The sequence below is a fragment of the Coffea eugenioides genome, chromosome 10, assembly GCF_003713205.1.
Source record: "Coffea eugenioides isolate CCC68of chromosome 10, Ceug_1.0, whole genome shotgun sequence".
Taxonomy (NCBI): Eukaryota; Viridiplantae; Streptophyta; class Magnoliopsida; order Gentianales; family Rubiaceae; genus Coffea; species Coffea eugenioides.
Genome location: NC_040044.1, coordinates 8,654,452 through 8,678,949, shown reverse-complemented (window position 1 = coordinate 8,678,949; position 24,498 = coordinate 8,654,452). Strand labels below are relative to the sequence as shown.

General features: G+C 38.5%; 2 protein-coding genes and 1 pseudogene across 2 annotated transcripts; 1 reads left to right on the top strand and 2 right to left on the bottom strand.

The window, feature by feature from the left end:
- Positions 1 to 3,473: 3,473 nt before the first annotated feature.
- Positions 3,474 to 6,089, bottom strand: LOC113750340. Its single transcript, XM_027294331.1, has one exon. The coding sequence runs from the start codon at positions 6,087 to 6,089 to the stop codon at positions 3,474 to 3,476; it is 2,616 nt and encodes an 871-aa protein (XP_027150132.1).
- Positions 6,090 to 15,827: 9,738 nt separating this feature from the next.
- Positions 15,828 to 20,104, top strand: LOC113749004. Its single transcript, XM_027292622.1, has 2 exons — positions 15,828 to 17,018; positions 19,742 to 20,104. The coding sequence occupies exons 1-2, from the start codon at positions 16,140 to 16,142 to the stop codon at positions 19,871 to 19,873; spliced, it is 1,011 nt and encodes a 336-aa protein (XP_027148423.1). The 5' UTR covers positions 15,828 to 16,139; the 3' UTR covers positions 19,874 to 20,104.
- A 2,586-nt stretch (positions 20,105 to 22,690) lies between these two features.
- Positions 22,691 to 24,184, bottom strand: LOC113748671 (annotated as a pseudogene).
- Positions 24,185 to 24,498: the final 314 nt, after the last annotated feature.

Sequence of the window (24,498 nt, the reverse complement as noted above, 5' to 3'; positions counted from 1 at the left end):
AGAGAATTTAATATAAGTCCAAAAACTAAAGAAAGAAGACATGGAAGGGAGGGAGACCAATTGATCTCCCTCCAAGGAAGAAGACGCTTTGTTTGCAAGGCAAGAAAAAAGTTAAGAAGCAAGAGAAGAATTTAGGTATGGAGAGTTTCAAAAAATAATTAAAGAGATAATCAAGAAATAGAGACAATTGAGGATTAGATAATGATTAGGAGGCTTGATTGGATTAGGTAATCAGCAAGACAATCAAGGGACTTGATTAGGATTGATTTCAAACAGTCCCCTCAAGTTGAAGATTTCAAATATCCAACCTGCTCACTAAATATTGAAATGCATTATAACCAATCTCCTTCATAAACAGATCGATTGATTGTAAATTGCAACTTGATTGTAAAATGTAAACGGCAAAGGCTTAGTATTATTTTCGAGCTATTGTCAGGCTGTAGCCTTTAATGAGGTGTGCCATTTTGGAAAGTGATACTAGTTCATGCTGTAGACTTAAATCAAATGTGGTGTGCCATTTTGGAAAAATGATACTTGATCTGAATGATTCATTTGGACCAACATGGCCGATTGACTTGGAAATGCTTTAAAAGACTAATTTCACCCCTATCTTCAATCAATATTCCCTTCATCTCTAAATTCTTCAGTCTCAACACGCAGGCCCTATCTCATGATCATCACCCTCACTTGCTCTACTTATTTGGCCATTGCACCACCTGCAAATGAATCCCTTCCCTTAATCTTAGAGCTGTAAATGAGATGATTTGAGTTGAGCTTTTGACTTATAACTTCGACTCATTAAATTATCGAATCGAACTCGGGCTCGACTCATTTGTTTAATTAGTTGAGAATTGTGTTTGAATTGGATTCATTAAAATTATCTTGAGTTTGAACTTGAGGTTGAGCTCAAACTCGACTCACAATCGTTAAAATTATCCTGAATTTGAACTTAAAAACTTTAACTGGCTCTAGCCCCTTCACTTTCCTCTTCATAGTTCCTACTCCAAGACAAGCCAGTCTCAAACCGCCTTTCTTCCCTCCATCATTAACATATAGCTCCACCAACCTTTTTTTCGCCTTCGGATTTACCTACTGTCACGGATTTGGATCAATGGTGGAAATTGTAGTAAATCAGAGAGGAAAAGGGGAAAAGCTGGGAGGAATTAGAGTGAGAGAGAGAGTAGAAGCGAGAGAGAGAGAGAGACTAGAGAGAGAAAAGAAACAAATTCAATTCTGATAGCTCCCTCTGTTACAAGCTGTGGGTCCCATTTATTGTCAGAAACTAACTAATCGTAACTAACTGGTCAATTAGCCAAACGATGCCGTTTGGCTAAGTAATTGCCCTAAGCTCTTAAACGGTGCCGTTCCACCAAGTAATTGCCCCAATTCCTTAAACGGTGCCGTTCCAATAATGTCTTCATATCTGCTGGGCTGACAATCCCTTCCCCTTGCGAACAGGCTTGTCCGCAAGTCTGCAAGAAAATTCTGGAAATTGGTGCTCGATGAAGGTTTTATCTTCCCAGGATGCTTCATCAAAACTAAGGTGATTCCACTTAACCAAGAGTTGTACCACAGGCTGTCCATCACGTAATATTGCTCTACTCTTCAGGATCATCTCTGGTTGGAGGGGGCACAGATCATGCTCATCCCACTCTGGTAATGTAGTTGATAGTTGTTGGAGAGGACCTACCTTCTTCTTTAGTAATGATACATGGAAGACCGGATGCACCCTGGCCCCTGCAGGAAGCTTCAGTCTATAAGCTACCTGCCCAATCCTTTCTTCAACCTGGAAAGGACCATAGTACTTAGCAGAAAGCTTCAAGCACTTGCGCACAGATATAGATTGTTGCCTATAAGGTTGTAACTTTAAGAATACCCAGTCCCCTACCACAAATTCTCGCTCAGTCCTGTGTTTATCAGCAAAGTTTTTCATCCTATTTTGAGCCTTGGATAAGTGTTCCTTGATGCTAGCAGTGATTCTGGCCCTGTCCTGTAATGCCTGAGTTGCAGCAGGTATCACTGAGTCCTGGTATGGTCCTAGAGGAAGAGGTGTTGGTTTATAGCCAAACAAGGCTTCGAATGGGGAAAGTTCCAAGCTGGTGTGGTAAGCAGAATTGTACCACCATTCTGCAGTAGGTATCCACTTGCTCCACTGGGATGGAAATTCACAAGTCATGCACCTCAGATAGGATTCCAGACATTGATTGAGCCTCTCACTTTGGCCATCTGTCTGGGGGTGGTAAGAAGAAGAGTATTTGAGCTGAATTCCCATTAGCTTGAACAATTCCTTCCAAAAGCAACTAGTGAACACTCTATCCCTGTCAGTGATGATTGATTCTGGCAACCCATGCAATCTGAAAACATTATCCAAGAACACTTGTGCGACCTGCCTAGCTGAGAAGGGATGTGTCAATAGCAAAAAATGTCCAAATTTGGTGAACCTGTCCACTACAACCAGTATAGTGTCATATCCCTGAGACTTGGGAAGCTTCTCAATAAAGTCCATAGCAATGTGGGACCAAGCCTTTTGAGGGATTGGTATGGGCTGAAGTAGGCCAGGATATGGGAGATGTTCAGACTTGTTTCTTTGGCACACATCACACTCTTGTACATAGGCAATAACATCCTTCTTGAGCTCAGGCCAGTAAAACATGGATTTGATCCTATGCCAGCAACTCTTCTGTCCTGAGTGCCCCCCTATTGCAGAATTATGTAGAGCTGAGACCAGTTTGCTTCTGATGTCATTTCCTGTCCCTACATACAGTTTCCCTTGGTATCTGAGTACTCCTTCTGCTAGTGTATAGGATGGTTGAGATGTAGAGTCTAGCAGTAGCTGGGACATAATCTCTTGGCAGTGAGGGTCACCTTCATAACTTTGAATCAGTTCCTCCATCCAACCTGGCTTAACAGCAGATAGGGCCAAACAGAAACTGGTATTGCTGTCCCTGGAGGCATCCGTCCCCTGTCTCCTTGAGAGTGCATCAGCAACCAGATTTTCAGCACCCTTTTTGTATTGGATTTCGTAGTCCAATCCCAGTAACTTAGTCAGCCACTTGTGTTGTAGAGCAGTATTGAGTTTCTGGTCCAGTAAGTACTTCAGAGACTGGTGATCTGTCCTGATGATGAAGTGATGTCCTACCAAATAATGCTTCCATTTAGTGACAGCCATTACTAGAGCAAGGAGTTCCTTTTCATACACAGATAACCCAAGATTTCTGGGAGATAGTGCCTTACTCAGAAATGCAATAGGATGGCCATCCTGCATCAATACAGCCCCTAAACCTCCACCACTGGCATCAGTCTCAATGATGAAAGGCCTACTGAATTCTGGCAGTTTAAGAACTGGTGCAGTGACCATTAATTCCTTTAATTTCTCAAAAGAATTCTGAGCACCTGCATTCCATATGAAACTATCCTTCCTCAAGAGTTCAGTCAAAGGCTTGCATATTTGTCCGTAACCTTGTATGAACCTCCTATAGTACCCAGTCAAACCCAAAAAAACTCCTCAATTCCTTCACAGTCTGAGGTATAGGCCACTTCAAAATACAGTCAATCTTAGTTTGATCCATACTAACACCCTTTTCAGAAATAGTATGCCCCAAATAGTCTACTGTTTTCTGAGCAAAAGAGCACTTAGATTTCTTTGCATATAGTTGGTTCTGTCTCAGAGTATCAAGTACTATTTTCAGATGCTGCACATGTGACTCCAATGTAGGACTGTAAACCAATATATCATCAAAGAATACCAAAACGAATTTCCTCAAATATGGTTGGAATACCTGGTTCATCAGAGATTGAAAGGTGGCTGGCGCATTGGTAAGGCCAAAAGGCATCACCAAGAACTCATAGTGGCCACAATGAGTCTGAAATGCTGTCTTGTGAGTATCCTGAGTCTTGACACGAATCTGATGATATCCTGCTGTTAGATCCAGCTTTGATTTGAACACAGCTCCCGCCAGTTCATCTAATAATTCTTCTACATTTGGTATTGGATATTTATCCTTAATAGTCATTTCATTCAATTTTCTATAGTCTACACAGAACCTCCAAGTGCCTTCTTTCTTTTTAACTAGCAGCACTGGAGATGCAAAGGGGCTGGTGCTGTGTATAACTATTCCATGCTCCAACATTTCTGTAACCTGTTTTTCTATTTCTCCCTTTTGAGAGTGAGGGTAACGGTATGGTTTGAGCTTGACTGGTTGAGATCCTGGCTTCAGAGTAATTTCATGGTCAATGCTCCTTTTAGGAGGTAAGGAATCAGGGGTCTTGAAGACATCAGCATACTCACTGAGGATATTTTCCACTGCTCTGGGTATGGTATGGTCGTCTCCATCTTTATTTTGCTTCCATTCCATGGCTGCGCACATCTGCTTCTTATACTCAATGAAATATCTCAAATCCTTCCCTCTGATCAGGTCCATGTCACAGTTCTCTGCTTGTCCTTGTAAGTGTACTGTCTGTCCTTGGCTGAACAGAGAAATGCTTAGCTGATGAAAATCAAATGTGATTGGACTGAAGTGTACCATCCAATCCACTCCCAATATAATATCCCATCCTCCCAACTCCATTACTTTAAGATCAAACCTAAACTTGTACTGATTGACTTCCCACATTACACTTGGACAGATTGCATTACTGTTAACACAGGTGCCATTTCCCATGATCACAGAAAAGGGATTTGAAACCATTTGGTACTTGATATCCATGCCAATGACTAACTCACTGTTGATGTAGCTATCAGAGCTACCAGTATCTACTAAAATCAACACCTCCTCTCCATCCAGCTTCCCTGTCAGTGTAATAGTCTTTCTTTTTAAGGCCTCCGACAATGCATGCAGGGACATGTCCATTACTTGACCAGGGTGTCCAGTTTGGTCGTCTTGTTCTCCCAGTGCATCTTCGAACAGTGGTTCCTCCTCATCTTCGCTGATCAGAAGGTTTAAGTGTCCTGGCTTACATTGGTGTCCAGGTCCATACTTGTCCCCACACTTAAAGCACAGTCCCAGGCTCCTTCTGTGCTGAATTTCTTGAGGTGAAATTCTCTTAGAATCCTGACGGTCAGTTTGTACATTCTTAAATTTGGTATTCCTGAAATTTCCAGTTGATGGTATCTGGTAAGTGTTGGTGCTGCCTGCTACAGGAGTAGTGCCTTTGGTCATGCCAAACTTATTTTCTGCAACATTTCTGTGGCCTTCTCTAACTCCTCTGATCTGGATTTTGATGTTGCGTTCCTGCCACAGCGAGATCTCAAAGGCCTCTGATAGTGTAGTCGGTCTCAGCATCTTCACCATAGGCTTAATTTCTTCTTTCAAGCCACTGATGAAACTGGAGGTAAAGTAGCTCTCATCCAAATTACTGTTCCTGGCCAGCATTAGTGGCTTTAGTTCCTCAAACCTCTCCTGGTACTCTTCCACACTCCCTTCCTGTTGTAGTTTGTTGAATTCCTCAATTATGTCCTTATAACCATTCTCATTGAATCGTTTACAGAGAATCTCCCCAAATTCTTCCCAGGATAGTCTAGGTTTCTCAATCCGAACCCCTTGGAACCACCTATCTGTCTTTCCCTCCAGATACATCTCTACAATGGCTATTTTCTGCTCATTCGGAATTTGGTAATTAATGAAGTACTTGTTACATTTTCGCAGCCACTCTCTCGGATTTTCTCCTGAGAATAGTTGTAAATCAAGTTTTGGGGGATTTGGCGCTTGAATTCTACCTTCATGCCTGAAAGCTCGCGTAACTTCTGCGTCCGGATACAATCTGAATTGCGGAGGGGGAGTCGGCAGCAACGGCGGTGCCTGTTCTGTTCTTCCCCTGGATTCTTCATCTGGCAGCTTGTCCCTTGCAGCAGTCACATTCAGCATTATTGAGCTGAATTTTTGTTCCAAGAAGGCGCCAAACTTCTGCTCCATTCCAGTCATCAAGCTTTCCATGCGCCTATTGTTCTCTTCCAATTCTTGACGAATCTCTCCTCTGAGCTGCTGCTGCGACGATTGTGAAGATTGAAGATTCTCCATGATTTCTTGTAGCTTAGCCTCCTGTTTCCTCACTTGTTCTTCCAAGGTCTTAAATCTGGTACTTTCTGCCATGATTGTGTCCAAGGATTCCGCTAGCTCTGGTACCAATTTGTCACGGATTTGGATCAATGGTGGAAATTGTAGTAAATCAGAGAGGAAAAGGGGAAAAGCTGGGAGGAATTAGAGTGAGAGAGAGAGTAGAAGCGAGAGAGAGAGAGAGACTAGAGAGAGAAAAGAAACAAATTCAATTCTGATAGCTCCCTCTGTTACAAGCTGTGGGTCCCATTTATTGTCAGAAACTAACTAATCGTAACTAACTGGTCAATTAGCCAAACGATGCCGTTTGGCTAAGTAATTGCCCTAAGCTCTTAAACGGTGCCGTTCCACCAAGTAATTGCCCCAATTCCTTAAACGGTGCCGTTCCAATAATGTCTTCATATCTGCTGGGCTGACACCTACCCACCTTTTACATCAAGTTATTTTATATCAAAAAAAAAAAACTAGAAACTTATTTGGTTTGGACTTCCCTTCAAAAATAAGTTTGTGATTCAAGGCTTTTAATTAAGAATAATGTTAAAACTAGCGGTTAAAGGTAAGGAATGAGAGGCTTGTTTAGTTTTAAGTGCTCAGCCGTGTTTTTTGAATTTTGACCACAATAGAGTGATTGAGGACAGAGGAATGACTTGAAGAGCGAGATAACGTGCACTCCATAAATTGGGCTGAATGCCGACATCTGTTGGATGTTGTTCGATATTGGCCTATCTATCAGCATTCCTGCAATTTTTGTCGTTCGCTTGCGTAACGAAGCAGCTTATTAGGTGACAGTAACTCCCCTTTACAATTAGCGTTTTGAATATAGGATCAAATTGGTCGGTTCAACTAATTGAACTGACAGTGACTTCCCCTTACAATTAGTGTTTTGAAAACAGGATCAAATTGGTCGGTTGGACTAATTGAACTGTAAATCGATCATGTTTCTAATCCAGTTCTATGTTTAATCTAAGAAATCAAATGGATCTGTGAGACTTGATCAAGAACCGGTTGAATCGATCAAAATCGATGAAAAATCGACCTTTTCTTTTTCATATATTAATTTTATCCAAATAATTTAATATTAAAAATATGACAATCATTGAATTAGGTTTGAACCAGACAAATTGATTAAATCGTGAATCTGTAGTTTATCTGATTCACTTGCCAGTCAAGATTTCACAACATCGCTTAGGATTGTAGATGAAACTAAGAGGGAGAGTTAACAGTAAAATTTTAAATTCCTTACAATAATTTGTTTAAAGAGAGCTGGCCAAATCCGACAATATGTATGTATGTATGCATCCAGCCACGGATTTAAGGGGGGCTAGTGGGGGCTTAAGCCCCCCCAAGCCGCCGGAAAACCCCCTATATATAGGGGATTCCGACGGGCAGCCCAGCCCTGATGCAGCACGTACGTTCTTGGTAATGAGTATAGCTTTTTATTGATTTCTTGTCTTCCTTAGTGTACTGGTTGGACCCGTGTGCTAGGTGGGTATCTTCTTCAAAGGTAAGTTTTTTTTTTTGCCCCCTACTCATTTCTTGTCTTCCTTAATATACTGGTTAGAACCGTACGTTTGTGATTGAGCTTTTTATCATAGTTGCGCCGTGGGCATACCATGTGTTTGTAACATTGTCCATGTGATTATTACATTAATATCTTGAGAGGAGATGCTTGGTTTGCTGCTGCTGTTGTGTTAAGCCGGAGTTAGTGAATTTGGACTGCCCCATTCAGTTCACTGAACGGTGAAGGGACAATGCTTAGTTGGCCTTTACTCATTAATTGTTTTCAATGTGATGTCACGTACTGATGAGAAAGATATGAACAAATGCAAGGTGTGCGAACATAACTTTTATCTTTCTTTTAATTGAAAATAGTTATATTTATATTGCATAGTTATATTTTTGTTTTTGCACAAGTGACGTATTGGATCATTTTCTCATAATGTACAATTTGGATAGTTTGTAATGTTATAAGATATTTAATCAAAGGTTATTTCTTGTTCTAATTTTTGTTATGACTATGCTGCATATTTATGAAATAGACATACCTTTATAATTAAATTTAATATTTGATATTTTAAGATGTCATATATTTAAATCAATGAAAATTATTTTGAATATAACATATTAAGATAATTTTGTTCAAAAAAATTTTGGCCCCCCTCCCAAGGAAAAAATCCTTAATTCGTTCTATAGTCTATAGAATGGACATTTTCAATTATGAAGATAATCAAAACAAAATTCCAAAACAAGATAAAAGATAATTTCTTGAATGATTGTCTAACAATGTACATAAAAAAAGGAAGTTGTTCGAAAATTTACCATTGATTCAATTATAGATGAATTTAGTTCTATGAAAGAACGTAAAGCTCAATTTACGTTTAATAAAAGAGGATGAAATTTCAAGACATGTTAACATAATTTTTATCTCTTTTTAATTGAAAATAGTTATATTTATATTGCATAGTTATATTTTTGTTTTTGCACAAGTGACATATTGGAGCATCTTCTCATAATGTGCAACTTAGGTGGTTTGTGATGTTATAAGATATTTAATCAAATGTTATTTCTTGTCTTAATTTTAGTTATGACTATGCTACATATTTATGAAATAGACATATCTTTATAATTAAAGTTAATATTTGATCATATATTTAAATAGATGAAAATTATTTTGAACATAACATATTAAAATAATTTTGTTCGAAAAAATTTTGGCCCCCCCAAAGAAAAAATCCTGGCTCCGTCACTGTATGCATCTGATGGGCAGAAATCAGTAATCCATATTCCATACAAGATGTTGTGTATTTGTCGCACTAGTTTAATTTAGGCATGATATGCCTTGAAAGAAGTTCACTCTTCTTTGTTTTGATACTTGTCCAATTGTCAAAATCCAACAACGGCCCAAACCCTAATAGATGAACTTTTTGGAGCTCCTAACCTACTTTACGTTTGATTGGGCCTTCCCTCTTTTCTTGACCAACTGCCACTCACGTCTTCCCTCTTTTTTCTTGGCCTAAAATCAGCAATTCCTTCTCCCTCTTTCTCCTCAAACCAAGAGTTACCTATCCCATTAAATTAGCACTTCCACGCACAAACAGAGATCTGATCTGTACCAAGCTTTATCTGGAACATAGAGTTGCCACATGCAGCGTCTTAGTCGCCACCAAGAAATTACACATCCAACTCCGTATGAGTTTTTTGGGTCCCAAAAAGTACGGATCATTCGTCATTGCATCACTAAAATGTGTTAAACGATATGGGGCAACTTGCATGCTGTCAACATTTGCGGTGATCAAGTTTCATTACCCTTAAAAACCTACTGACTTTATATACACTGACAGTGTGTAGACTTTTATCATTGAATACGTAATACTCTCTCCGTCCCACTTTGATAGTTCTGTTTCTTTTTTCACACAGTTTAAGAAAAAGTAATTAACTTTGTTGGAAAAATAAATTTAGATTGCTATTTTTCTAAAATACCCTCACATTAAATATGGTACAACTTTATGGGAACTTGAATTGATGGTAAAAAAAGAATCAACTCTCATTAAATGGGGTAGGTTTATAGTAACAACTACTTACATTGAATAAGGGTATTTTAGAAAAATTAAAATACAACTACATTCTTCAATTGGAAAGTGGACTACAATTTGGGACAGATGAAAAAGGAATACAGGACTATCAAAGTGGGACGGAGGGAGCATATAATACATAATTCGAATTTGAATTTAAAATTTAAATCTTACATATGTATGATGCATCCAATTGTAATAGCGTATATATAAGATTTAGTCATTTCATATAGAACTTTATTACAGGAGTCAAAAAAACTGTATTGCCGGGGTAAAGTGCAATTAACCTCGATATAGGTTACAAGTTGCAGGACTAAAGATATTGGGTGCAATCACCTATTCGAATTAATTTTGGTACATTTAAGTCTTACCTACTTCAGACATTCTCTTTAAACAGCACAACTGATTTCATGGTTGACAATAACCGATAGACTTTCCTACCACTAAATCTAGATAGGGTAGGCAGCTTAATTAGGTCATTTATTAAGAGGCACAGCAGTGAGATTCTGACCAAGCTGGCTGGGACAGAAATTTATTAATGTAACGTAAAAGTTAGACTAAAACTAAAAAATTAGACGAGCTACTTTTAGATCGAAAATAGCAGGCATCCGACGCCACTGAAACTCTAAAACTGAGGCTATCCGAAATTTTACGTCTTAATTAATGGTAGTCAGGTTATGAAGCCCACTTAATTTCCACTTAATTTGTTTCCTTTTTTCTTTTCTCGTAATAGATTAATTAATTGTGTCACTTTTACTTAAATAAATAGATATATGTGTTCCTCATTTGATCATCACCCTTGAGCAAGTCAAGTTTGGAATATAGTATCTTGGTTTGCCTTGTACTACTAATGACATTGGTTATTGTCCATAGCACAACTGAGGTTTGTGTTCTGCAGCGAATAGCTTTTCGTTGATATGCAATATGTAAGAATCACTGTTATAAACTGCCGACTGGTCTTATCAGATGGTGATTCAGTCTCTCAACTGTTAGAAAATGTATCCGTGTGTCCTATTTGGATTTTGAAATTAGATAATCTTTCCTTCCTCATAAAAATCCACAAAAAGAGAAAGGAATCTATGCTAATTTGTAAGTTCTTGGTAAAAGCTTGATAAATGAACCATAGCACCTAGATTATAACTAACCTCTTGAATGTTGTTGCTAAAGAACTTGAGTAAGGGCCCTGACCCCCAAGTCAGGCTCGAGGGATAAATTTTTAGCAGATAAATCTTTCAAATAAAGTATATAAAATGAAATGCAAAGTTGGATGTTGAAACAAATGTGAGAGATAGTTTTAGTGAGAGATCTACCATTGCAACTTTTGGATACCATTCCTTCAATATATCCTTCAAAAGGGATCATCGAATTTTTTTTATAATTGCCCCCATTACTTTCACTAAAATCTCCATAGATATGTAGGGGGGGAAAAAACTCTACACTTAGGGTCTGTTTGGTTGGAAGTAAAATATTTTCCTTGGGAAAATATTTTCCGTGGAAGTAATTTTCCATGAAAATCATTTCCCTTTCATCATTTTCAGGTGTTTGGTTAGCTTATTGAAAATATTCTCTTACTTCATTTTTCTGGTGTTTGTTTAACTTTTGAAATATTTTCACTTTTATCTCTATCTTTACTTTCTACACATTATAACTACATACTTCTTCCCATGCAAAATAAGAAAATTTATCTCATTGTTTAACTTTAAAAAATCTTGGAGAAATGTATATATGAATAAAAAATATCTCCTTAAGCAATAAACAAATTGCTGGCCATTTAGTGTCAAATATCAATCACATGCAATGCTTATTGTGACATATATCTTGCACTCTCACTGCTGAAAGTTTCTCTAGAAAAGAATGTCCCTATTATACATAATTAATTACTAACATAGGATAAGCAGGATGAGGTTTTTTTTTATTTTGAATATACTAGGGGAGGGTTGGGTTGGGTTGGGTGGTACGGGGGAGGGAGTGTAAGGAAGAGATCTTGGGTTCGAATCCTCCTATTTACACTAAAAAAAAAAAAGAACATACTACAAGATGTTTTCAGTAAGTTTGGAACATACTACAGGCGGGATGCATGCATTTCGGAAAACAACTTCAGTAAGTTTGGAAGGGAAGTTGTTTTCCATAAGATGGGTGAAAATATTTTACATAGGAAAATGTTTTCAGTAACTTTTGTGCAACCAAACACGGGAAATTAGGAAAATATTTTCCTGGAAAACATTTTCACCCGAAACAAACGGACCCTTAAAGGAAATTATCCGAACATTGAATTACATTTTTATTAACAAAATGGGGATGAGTATATTGTTTTTTCCACATTATTGATGTAAAAACAAAAAAAAAATGTGATAAAGTTTTAACTTTTCTATTGTCTTGAACACAAAAGTAGATTTTTTTTTTTTTTTTGGATTGGGAATTATACAACAATAACAGTTGAAATTGATATATTTAGAATAACATTTGAACATTGTTAAAAACTCACCATTATTCCTCTTTAAATTTTGTACACGTAAATTTACTGTTATAATATCACTTCACCTCATAATCTGTAACCTCAAATAACAACTCCCTCCATTGGTGTCCTTCATTGACTAACTATGCTAGGAAACTACACATAATAAGAGAAAAACATGCCCAAACTCATCAATGGCATAGTATCCATCAATCAAGCCGAAACAGAAGTGAGGACTTTTTGGCAGAAATTCGAACACTTAGCCTACAATGAAGACGCAGCCTTGGGGGAGTTGCTTTGCCCCATTTTGGTTTAACACACTAATTTCCTTCTAAGCTATGTGTTATCCTTTTCTGCCCACTTCATCTACTACTCATCCCAGACAAGCTAGCTTCTCTGCTTCTGAACCTGTAACATTTTCCTGTGGGCCAAGAAATGGATATGTCTTTTTCCTTGGTTGCCTGCCTTGCGCAAATTCAAAGACGGCAACTAAATTTGGGTAGGTGGAGTAGGAATTGGGGATACCATTTTTGCGCTTTGCAAGTTTCACGTATTCAGTAGATAAACCATTGGAATGTGGAAGTCAAAACATTGGTGAGAATTACAATCACCCAAGAAAGTGAGAGACAAAAATAGCTGAAAGAAGCAAGTGGTGAGGCTATATCCGCACCTTTATAATCAAATTGACCAAAAAGCCCATAGCATGTATCGGGTTTGGTAGAAAATTTTTCAAAAAAAAATTAGCCTTTTTTTTTTTGTGAAAATAGATGATGCTAATTTAGATTTAAAATTTACATCATTATGAGTGGTCTTAAAATTTCTAACATTATTTTTTCATTCACTTTGATGGCATTTATTTTTTCCTCTTATTTCGTGGAGCGAATGTTTTTATCTCTTTTTATCATGTATGAAGAGATGAGAGATTTTTTTTAAGAAAAAAATATTGTGTTAAGAAAATATTTTTACCTTTTTGGGATGTTGCACTTCAAAATTGATTGAAATATAATTTTAGGAAACACTAGCGGATCAATAATTAGGATGCTGGTATCAAAAAATTTCAATTAATTAAAATTTCTAACTAATTTTTTAAACATCTTTAAATTGTTGTATGAAAGACAAGAGGTTTTGTATTGGAAAAGGTTCCTATCAAATTCCTATGGACCTTATTATGATTTTAATGTTAGGAGTGTGGATTTAAACTGAAGGGGTGTAGATTTAACCGCATCCAAAAAGGAAACCGCCATTAGATTTTGTGGACTTTCTTTTATTAATTGTTCGTGGAATTTCTGATTACTTTGTGCTTTTGTAGGTTTTACATTTTCAATGGACAAACCATTGGAATCTGAAAAGTCACAATATTGGTGGGAATTGCAGTCCCTCCAAGAAAGTGAGAGACAAAAACAGTTGGACGTTATATCCATGGACTCTTTTTCATAATTAATGAGTATATGAGTTAATACTCCCTTTTTTTATAACTGTCGTTTAAGGAATTTGCTCTTAAGTACTTTTATCTGTCGTTTTACCATCCCCATGCAGCATTTATTATTTTTTTACAATTTTACCCTTTTATCTCTCTTACAGGATTCTTAATTACTACTCCTAGTAATTATTGCTTCTCTCTGCCCTTCCATATTCTTTCTTCTTTTCTCACAGTAAGTTGAACCCCTAGTGAGAGAAAACATGGGTGAATTGAATAATTAATGAGGGTATAAAAGGAAAGTGGTGTATAGATTTAAGTAATGAAAACTTTTCTTAATTGGTGTGCAAAACCTTAAACGATAGTTATAAAAAAAGGGAGGGAGTATAATTTAATGACACTTTTCTAGTAAAAGAATGGCACGCAGTCATTGATAAGAATCTGCATATATTTTAGCGATACCACTTTCTGTGTAAGTTTCACATTTTCCCTGGATGAGTCGTTGGAATTTGAAGGTCAAACATGGGTGAGAATAATACTAACCCAACAAAGTCAGACAAAAATTATTGATAATCGGAAAAAGAGAAGCACCATGAAAATTTGACCATTATCTTATATTCATGTGTTTGACGGAAATTATTGCAACAGCTGGAAACGGCACAGTTTTTTAATAAATTCTGCAATACGTTTTTGTTGTGACATGCAAATGTGCAAGTGGACTCACTCCTAAAAATAAACCAGGCTATATTAAGATAATAAAATTTAGTTATATATATATATGTATATATTTGAAAAAATATACATACATATATATATATATATTGTGTAAACCTCCCCCCCCCCCCTCTCATAACTGCATTGAGCGTCGGCTAATTTGGAGTCAAGCACTATCAAGTCCCTTTCAAAGTTGGGTCTCGCAACATTGGGCCTGTTTGGCACCCTAGTTTTTTATCAAGTTTTTAGCTACTAGTTTTTTAACAACTTTTACTACAGGAACCCCAAAAAACTTCCCAAAGTTTTTTATCTACACACTTAAAATATCCAAAACACAACAAAAAAAATTCCCTTCCCCTTTTCTTCTTCTTCCTCCCCCACCACCACCTCCGTTGCCGGCTCCGGCGCCGATTTCCGGTGCCGGTGCTAGTCTTCTTTTTTTTTCCCCTTTTTTCCCTCTCCCCCTCTTCCTCCCCTGCCATCCTCCCCTCTTGTCTTTTTTTTTTCTCTCTGCGTCTCCCCATTTCCTCCCCCACCTCTCTGTGAAAAAAAAAAAGAAAGAAAAAAGAAAGATGGTGAGAAGCAGAAGGGGAACAGGGGTGGCGGGGCAGAGGGGAAGGGGAAGACGGGGGAAGGGGGTGGCGGGGCAGAAGGAGAAGGCGGGGGGAGGGCGGGGCAGAGGGATAAAGCGCAGAGGGGGGTGGCGAGGGGAGGGGGAAGGCAAGGGGAGGGGGTGGCGGGGCAGAGGGATAAGGCGCAGGGAGGTGGTGGGGGAGGGGAAGGGGCAGAGGGGGTGGCGGGGCAAGGGAGAAGGCGGGGGAGGAGAGGAGAGAGGTGGCGGAGGTGGCATTGGTGGAGTTGCTGCTGGGGTGGCGGATGTGACGGGAAGAAGAAGAAGAAGAAAAGAAAAAGGAAAAGAAAAAGAAAAAGAAAAAGAAAGAGAAAGAGAAAAGAAAGAAAAAAAAGAAAAGGAAAAAAAAGTTTTTCACCTTACAAACCAATTTTTTTACACGATTTAATTCTTTTATTACAGTGTCATGAGCGACGTTCCTATAATATCTCTATTTAGTTAGGCCCTTTTTAATAATTCAATTCAGCACTTAAACTTAATGGATTTAGATGTTAATATGTTCAGACGCATTTGATAAAAAAAAAAATTGAACATCTGAATTAATTAAATGACACTGAATTTTATTAAAAAAACTTATTATCGAAAATAAGTGATAAACTATTCACTTATCAGTGAATGTCATATATACTCAAATGTAATTGATTTAATATTGAACAATTTAATAACTTATGGATTTCGACTTCAGATTTCAGATTTCAAACTTCAATTTTATCAAACACACCCTTAATCAATTAGAAAGCAGATTGGTTTTAGATAATGATGCCACCATGAAGGCCCTTAATTAAAATTGCAAAATAAATTCAAGTATCAAATTGATCAGAAATAAAAGTTAGAGACTAAATCAATATCAACACAAATATTTAGGGACGAAATTCGTCATTTCCAGATGGAATAAGGAAGTGGGCTCACCGTGGGTGGGCGGGACGACATCCCATCAAACCTACAGAATACTAGGAGTATTACAAGTTTAGATAAGAATCTGGGACAAACCAAGGCCAGGGCCAAAAAGGGGCGAAGGGTTACATTTCTGAATTGCGTCGTCATCCTTTCGCCCTTTATTACAACTATACCAGTTGCTAGTTGTTACAATTTGCAGCTTTACCAGCATAAACGACAACCCCACAAAGCCTGTCCTCTTCTCCCCTTCTCTTTTTCTCGTATCATTATCTCAAATAGCTGACTAATTTCAATAATAATAACACTTAATGAACTGAGTGTTGGGAGTATTTTTTCTGTTGTTTTTTGTTTTTGTGTTTTGGATAGGAGGAAGTGTTGATTTTGTGACTGATTCATCATCATGGATGCTGAGGGAGGTGCAGAATTTCAAGACTGGGAGGTTCTCCAGTCTGAGTCGGGTTTGGAATCTGCTTACCCACTTCAGAATTCCAGTGATTTCCAAGAAATTGATGCTCAATCGGAAGGTATGATTCAGACTGATTACTTCTCCATGGACCCTTTACGGAATAGTTTTAGTACTAGGACTGTTTCTGTTGTTTCTGATGCTAACGAGGTGGGTTCCGAGAACTCGGATAATCCCAGTTGGATTGACCCCAATTCGGATACCCGGTACCCCAGGAAGGATGCTGGGGGCGAGTTTTGGTCCGATTCGAGCAGTGACCGGTCCGATGAGCGGAAATTTAGCGAATTGGAGGGGAATAATGAGAAAATACAAGTGGGTTTCGATGGGAATGAGAAGATGCAAGTGGGGTCTGGAGGGATTGAGGAAATAGGTGGAGGTGTAAATGGGAAAAGTTTGGAGAATTTTGAGAAGCTTTTGTCTGTTTCGGGTGGGGTTGAATTGGATTCTGTGAAAGTTGGGGAGGAGGTCGTTGAGGTGGATGGCGAATCGAGTTGTGAGGAAAACGCTAATTCAGTGGCTTTAGTGGAGGAAAAGAATGAAAAGGGGTCGACTGATGCAGGTGTGAAAAATGAAGGTGCTGAGGGTGTTGAAATTGAAGCTAGGACAGAGGTGGAAGCCGAGGAGGAGAAGAAAAAGGCTGTTGTGTGGTGGAAGGTTCCAATTGAGTTCTTGAAGTACTGTGTTTTTAGAGCCAGTCCTGTTTGGACTTTCTCCGTAGCTGCTGCTGTGATGGGGTTTGTTATTTTAGGAAGAAGGTTGTATAAGATGAAGAAGAAGAACCGTGGCTTAGAAATGAAGGTCACCATGGATGACAAGGTGTGTTCTTTTTGCCTCTTCTTTTAGTTTCTTGTGTTATTCAATTGCATTCGATTTTGGTCTGTTTCTGTTATGTGGTTATGAAGTTTTATTTACTAGGCTTTGTTAATTCTTAGTTCTCGTTGTGGAATATGGGATTTTGGTGGTTTGTTGACATAGAAGAGGTGGAAATTTCAGATTGGATTAGCTTGAAATAAGGTTTTCTAGGGATCAAGTAATTAGGCTTGAAGATGATAGATCTTTTTGTTCTTGTTGCCCTGTTTGCTATGTGAAATGATCATGATATGATGGCTTCATTTTGTAGAGATTTCAAACAAGCATAAGCACATGAGGCAGTGTTTCGTTACCTGCTACTAATCCTTTCCTGCATATTATGTTCGTGCACTTATCGTAGCTTGATGATATGTCATCTTTTGTCTTTTCACATTTTAACTCTTCATTCTTTAATCAAATGATTTGGTTGCTAACCATTCGAAGTGGTATGGTACTTCATCCTCCAAAAAAGTGTTTGGCATTGTAATACCAATTTTTTGCTAACACAGAGATGACTTTAGTTTTTAAGTGCTAATTTCTATCTTTACCCCTACTAAAGTCATTATACAGCCTTGCATTTCAGCCCATCTCTTAATGAACCTTTCAAAATGGTTTGTATCTAGAATACAAGCCTTTGTGCATTATGACATGGGGAAAATCAGATGAGGAACAGTTAGCTGATCTGATATGCCGAAGGAATAACCTTTCTTGGCATTGAGAGTTATAATTTACTAAAATGGAATCAGATGAGTTATTCTTCCCCATGAAATGGTATTGCTATTAAGTATCATTCTGAATTGTCATGACATCTGTGTCAAATGTGACGCAGATAGCAACTTTTCTGTCCCTGAACTTGTGCTTTTGGTGTTTGTTACATCAGTCCTCTTTTTATTTATGATGAGTTGTTAGATCGGTCCTTGATGTTATGTTACCTGTTGGTAAGATTCAGTAGGTTGTCAATGATCTCAAAATTTAAGTGAATTATCTATTTCTTCTTAATGACCAATGATCAATGTCCATTTTGGTGAGATGTACTCTGTAACGCTTTATCTCCTCCAAAATTAAAGTATTTTTCTTTGTGGGATTAGTGTTTGTAATGTCTTAAAGCAATTACACCAAGTCTTTGATGGTTTTTTCTTTTTTTCTTTTTCTAAAGTTTTTTCAGAAATGCAAGCACCTATTGGTGCTGACTTTTTCTTATGTGTTCTTTCTTCCTGATGAAGATTTTTTGCTTAGGGGTTCTGCTATAAAGCATAAGCTCATTTTCTTGTTATAGTTGTTGGTTTTGGATGATTTATGCTAGAAGAATTTGTATCACGCAGCAACAAATATAGTAATTTTTACTTATATCATGATATATACTTTATTCATGAAAACTATTTTAAAGTTTGAGTGGTTTCAATCTTCTCTCATCCTGTTTACTATGGAGTCTTTGCCTCTGTTTCGTGCATTCTCTTCCCTGATTTCTCTCTGAATTTCTGTACTTACACTTTTGATATTTTTAACTTATGTACTGTTCTATGATAAGAACTGCTCCTGTTTGATGTTTTTAGACTGCATCTTCATATTGGCATTTAAAAGGAAAAAAAAAAACTTTGGTAGATTATGAAATGTCTGTAGCCTACAATTTAACTTAACCAGGAGAAAAGAGGGCATCCCTTTAACACGAACTGGTAAAATTTTACTCGTACAAATTGCAAATATCTTCACATATCCACAAAAAGGAAAGGATGAGAGATATTCACCAAGTTCTGCATAGCTCACAGTCAGTGGTTGTCTTCTCATGTCCCTCGCTTGAAGCCTTGCTTACTCAAATGCATCTTAAACCTTTGGGCTATAGCTTTGCTATGGCATTTACACATCCTGGAACTCCTGCCATTGCTGTACAATACAAGCAGCTATGAAAGCCTACTTGAACATCATTTCTTCCTACATGTTCTCTATACTAGATGAATAATTTCTGCATGTCTCCTTAACATTGGATGTTTAGCCAAAAAATAATAGTCGATGAACATTTGCAAGAGCATTGTCACTTTTGCTAGGAGTTATTGAGTACTGATGGAGATTGGAAGACATTTGGTTGATTTAATGGATATATCAATGTAGGGATGATGCTAAATGTTTCTCGTTAGCATATGTATGATGCATTATTTGTTTAGATATATTTTTTTTAGTGGTCTTTATCTCAAGAGTTTGGCATTTGTGTTATCCCCAAAATATTCATGTCCAACAGATAATAATACAGCTATCCTCTGCATGTGATCTCTAGTTGATTGTTTTATTGTTTTTCGTACTATTATGATAGCCACCGAGTTTGAGGCTTCTTCCGTTCCTGGATTCCTCCTTTGTTTGCTTCTTTTTTCTCAATTGTTCATCTCCATAAATATTCCATCTTCTCCAACCCCCTCCCCACCCCCAACCCCCTTCCAAACACGAAAAAAAAAGTTATAAAGGGTAGACTGTCACCATGCTTGACTGTTTGGTTGAGAAATTTCGACCAAGCTCTCAATTGATGCTTGTTGTCATTGTGATACTACGTAAAATTGTGATAAAATCTTAACCAAGTATGATTCATGTATGGGAAGGTCTGCAGTTCGGTCCTCGGAATGCTTGTTTTCTGCATATGTTCTGCCTGCAATGCTCAAGAACTTGCTTAACCGACTACTTTGATTTATGTTCTGTATCTGCAGAAGATCTCTCAGTTTATGAGCCGGGCTGCACGCCTTAATGAAGCTTTCTCAGTAGTGAAGCGCGTCCCCATGGTTCGGCCATCACTTCCAGCTGTTGGGGTCACACCATGGCCTGTTATGAGTCTGAGATGAGATAGCTGTGTGTGTATATGTAGAATGAGATGAGGAGCAGTGTCTGCATGCCAAGTCTATTTTCATGTTTTGGTTTGTAAAAGCTGTCTTTAAGCATCATATGTGTGAAGGAACATTTGACACACTGAGCAGTCTTTTAAGGTCTCTGTATCATTTAATGATCTGTATAAACTTTCTCATGTTAGCTGTCTCTCAAACATAAATTTGTATCTACTATGTCTTTTGTATCTCGTAATGGTGATTCCAATGCCCTGCCCCCCCCCCCCCCCCCCCCCAATAAAACCCAAAAAATACGTGATCCCCCTTTTCCTATGATGATGGCTTCCAATAAATCCAAAAAAAAAAAAAGGTTCCAATAAATCATTCCTTGCCAAAAGGAATTTAAAAACCCTTCTTCATCGGTGGGTCTGGAGTTTAAATCTCGCATTCTGGAGTTAAAAAAAAAAAAAAATTCAAAAGGGTGTTAAAGCACTCCTTTAGTCTAATATAAATGTTGTTGATTGATTATATATATATATATATAGAGAGAGAGAGAGAGAGAGAGAGAGAGGGAGGGAACTTGATAAGGGCTTGTTTTCCTTCAAACCTCTTAGGCCTGTTTTCTCTCTAATCCACTAGAGCAAGCAGTGCCTCTTGAGCTTTTAAAGTCGTTGTCTAGACTAATTCTATGTATGTTCTTTCCTTTTAACAGACGTTGGTTGTGCTGAAGTTGTACTTTTGAAGTACACGCATCGAACTTCAGGAGGTACCCCGGTTAGACTACGGCAATCTGCTCTCAAGTAATCTGATTATTGAGGATCATGTCAGTTGCCAATATCCAGCAACCAAAAACTTGATAATCATCGATCTCACCACAAAAAGGGCACAAAGATGTATCTCAAAAATCCTCTCAGCCTTCAGAGATCATACTGATCGTTAATTCTGTCACCAACGAACAACGGCTTTGCTTTGGCCAAACTTACCCAACCAATATGTTGCAAAGTTCAATTCGAACTGCTCGTGGTTTATGGGTCTTTTTGAAGTCAAACAACATTCTCTTAGTCTTAGCCGAAAACAAAACGTTCTTATGTGTCTAGAAAATCTGGATGTTTTTTACTTAAGTAGGAATGCTAGCATGATGAAGCAGCAAGATAAACAACAGAACCTTTTGTGCTTTCACCTAAACAAGGCATCTACGGAACATCGGTGTGTGAACTTTTTCAATAAGCCAGATGCTGGCTTCAGCTTTAGGAGGCGGGATATCTAATGATATCCAGTGGACTGTCTTCGATCGTCTTCTGCTTCAAGTCTCAAATCACTGGAACAGAGCTCTTCGATACGATACTGGACTGAGATGAGTTCACCTAAACAAGACATCTACAGAACATCGATCAAGACTTTTCTTTTGGTGTGTTGGGATTTTTTTTTGGGGGGGGGGGGGAATGTTGGCTAACAACACAAAACTGGTTGCACTGCTTGCTTTGTTGAGGTAGGTAGGGGAAAACAGTGGAGAAGGGATATCCAGTGGACTGTCTTCGATCGTCTTCTGCTTCAAGTCTCAAATCACTGGAACAGAGCTCTTCGATACGATACTGGACTGAGATGAGTTCACCTAAACAAGACATCTACAGAACATCGATCAAGACTTTTCTTTTGGTGTGTTGGGATTTTTTTGGGGGGGGGGGGGGGGGGGAATGTTGGCAAACAACACAAAACTGGTTGCACTGCTTGCTTTGTTGAGGTAGGTAGGGGAAAACAGTGGAGAAGGGCATTATTCATCATCTCCAGTAAACTTCAGGAATGTACAACTCATAAGTGGCAAACCAGCAGACACATTAAAACGGAAGTACTTGGAGTGATGGAGGGAACATAGGATGGGGCAAGAAGTGAATGAAGTAAGACTGCACAGATGTGTCTCTTCCTGTCTAGAGTGGATGCATCTTGTGGGCTAGTATACTTATAGAGATCAAGGAAAATGAATGATTCATTGACTTAGGGTTTCATAAGAATTACGTGGGGCTTTTAGAGTCAGTGGCAGTGGTGGCAGAGTCAGGATCTATGGCTAGTTGGGGTAATATTATACACCTAAAATGACATCATTATTACGAAAAGAAAATTTTAATTAAAGATGATTATTTTTATTATGAATTTTTTGTGTTGTGAAATTATTGAATTTATATTGTAATTCAAGTAGGAAACGATTATGTGTTTTTGTAGCTTTAAAACATTTGTATTATAGGAGAGATGCTTCAAAAATTGGTTGTTTAGGAAGATAATATGTGAGTGGAAATGAGAATTTCTCATAAAGTAGGAAGGGAAACTATAGCACTTTTCAAAATTGAGGAGAAAGGGGGGGTGTAATTGTCCAGCCCTCTCCACTGTCAGATTCGAGACTTTGACCGGTGGTGGACGTGAGAAAGGTGTTAGGATTTATCGAAGGTTTAAGAAGAAAAAAAATACAGTACAACTTTTGTTCTCAATATAGAACGTTAAATTCACAACTACTTCTATACAACTAGGGAATAATTCACATCGCCATAAAAAAGCTTTTAAAAGAAATAATTACAAACTCAATCTGTTTGTTTGGATAAAAATTTATTTGGATGATTTATTTGATCCAGTTACTGTAGCACTTTTTGTGATGTGATGTATGTGAGATAAAAAGGTGATTGGGAATTGTGTGTACGATGCAAGCAAAACAAAATCTGAAATTTTTATTCCAAATTCTTGTTGTCCAAACAAACTCAATGTATTACATAACCAATGCTGTTTGGAAGCCTTATTCTCCCCATGTATAAATATAATCCCTCTGCAAATCAAATTGTAAAAAGGATATATTTACAGGAGATGGACCCAAATGCCTTGGCTGGGAATATCTTGGTGCACCACAAAGAGAAGATAGAACCCGGATGCCCGATCTAGGCGTCAAAACAGCAGTTTGATAGGTTGACTTTCCAACAATTTTCACATTATTGTCACCCTCCACCAAGCACCAAAACCCTCTGATTCATAGAAAAGCCTTGTGTATTATAAGAGGGTGCAACCAATGTTACCGTGACCAAATTTCCCTTTAGCTTCCCTGAGATGGTGAACCGGATCACCAACCGTCGCCCATACCCGACTTGAGACTGCGATCCCGGCGAGATGATCCGTGGGCATAAATCGGCGACTGCAGGATCCAAATATGGTGGCGAAAAGGCTTCTAAGCTCAATTCAGTAGGATAAAGTACTCCGGTAAATTTGTACAGCAGGTGAGGGTTGGTACCGCTAACCAGAATCCGACCATCGCGAAGTAAAACTGCTGTGGAGTGATACATTCTTGGTATGGTGGAGGGATTTTGAACCTCGAATCGTGACCCGTTTTTATGATCGGGTCGATAAATAACCGTTAATTATCAGAACGTGAGCATTTGGTAGCACCAACATGTCACCCATGACCCTAGCCAATGGCATGGTCTCCATCACCCATTGTGGAATCCAATGCCCCAACAAAATTACCCTTCCGTGCATTGGCAAAGGCATCTTTCGGTGCACCTCCGCACACCAAAACTTCGGCTTTTGTGGCCGACCCCTGAAGCTTTTTTAGTGGTAAAAGTACAGCAGAACCCGAACTAGGATAGCACCTGGGATTACCGTCAGGCAATTGTGGATAGTTTTTCACCACAATGTTTTTCTTGTAATCGAGCAAAATAGCTCGATTATTCGCGAAAATGAACAAATTTCCATCCACATTTAGGAAGACGAATGGATACAGATTGTTCTCAATGTTAGGATCATTCGTCTGGGCAAGAAACGGCAACTTAAAGACCCGATTAGTTGCTGCTGTCTTGGGATAAAACTCGTAGTTGAATTGGCGCCGGCCGCCGATGATGATCTGGCGGGAGTCGGGCAAAGTATGATTTGTGGCATACCACCTTCTCTGCAGTAGCCCGTTACTAACTTCTTGCCAGTCACAATCAATACTACCAGAACTGCATGGCTTGTAAACTCGAACGCTGCTGTCCCCAACATTGAAGCCGCCGGTTTGGACTAAGGTGCCGTCGGGCATGACGGAGACGGAGGAGCACAAGACATCAGTGAGGACTGTGAGCGGGCGAACGGAGTTGGTGGCGACGTCGTATTCGACAGAATGTGCAGTGCAGTCAACTTTTAAGGCTAGCTCTTGGGGTCATTGCTGCATTTGCCATTGGCCAAGGAAATATTGGAGGGGCCAAAATCAGTCCCGTCAAAAATGACCACCTTGTCATTGTTGAGGAGTTGCATGTGCATGGCTGATATACCAATGCTTGATTGGAGTAGAGCCCACCGGCCTCTGGTGGTTGTGGCGGCAGCTGCAGCCGGCTGCTGCCCAAGACTCCGGTGACATGAGTGCAGAAGTACTATTAGAAGTAGGTGCTGCCAGGGAAGAAGGGAAAGTTTCAGATGAGTTCGAGTCATGAGAGTGTTCCTGTGGAAGTTTTCTGAACACCTTTGAGGTTTGAGAGAAGTGGCGTGATGTTCCTTTGGCTGGATTGGTGCCACTGCATGCCAGTGCTATAAATACATAATTTGATAGTAAAATGGAATTCTTCAAATTTTTTTATAGAGTAGGAAATACATTTACTAGGAGCACTACTTGTTTATGTTTGAGAATAATGCAATTCTTG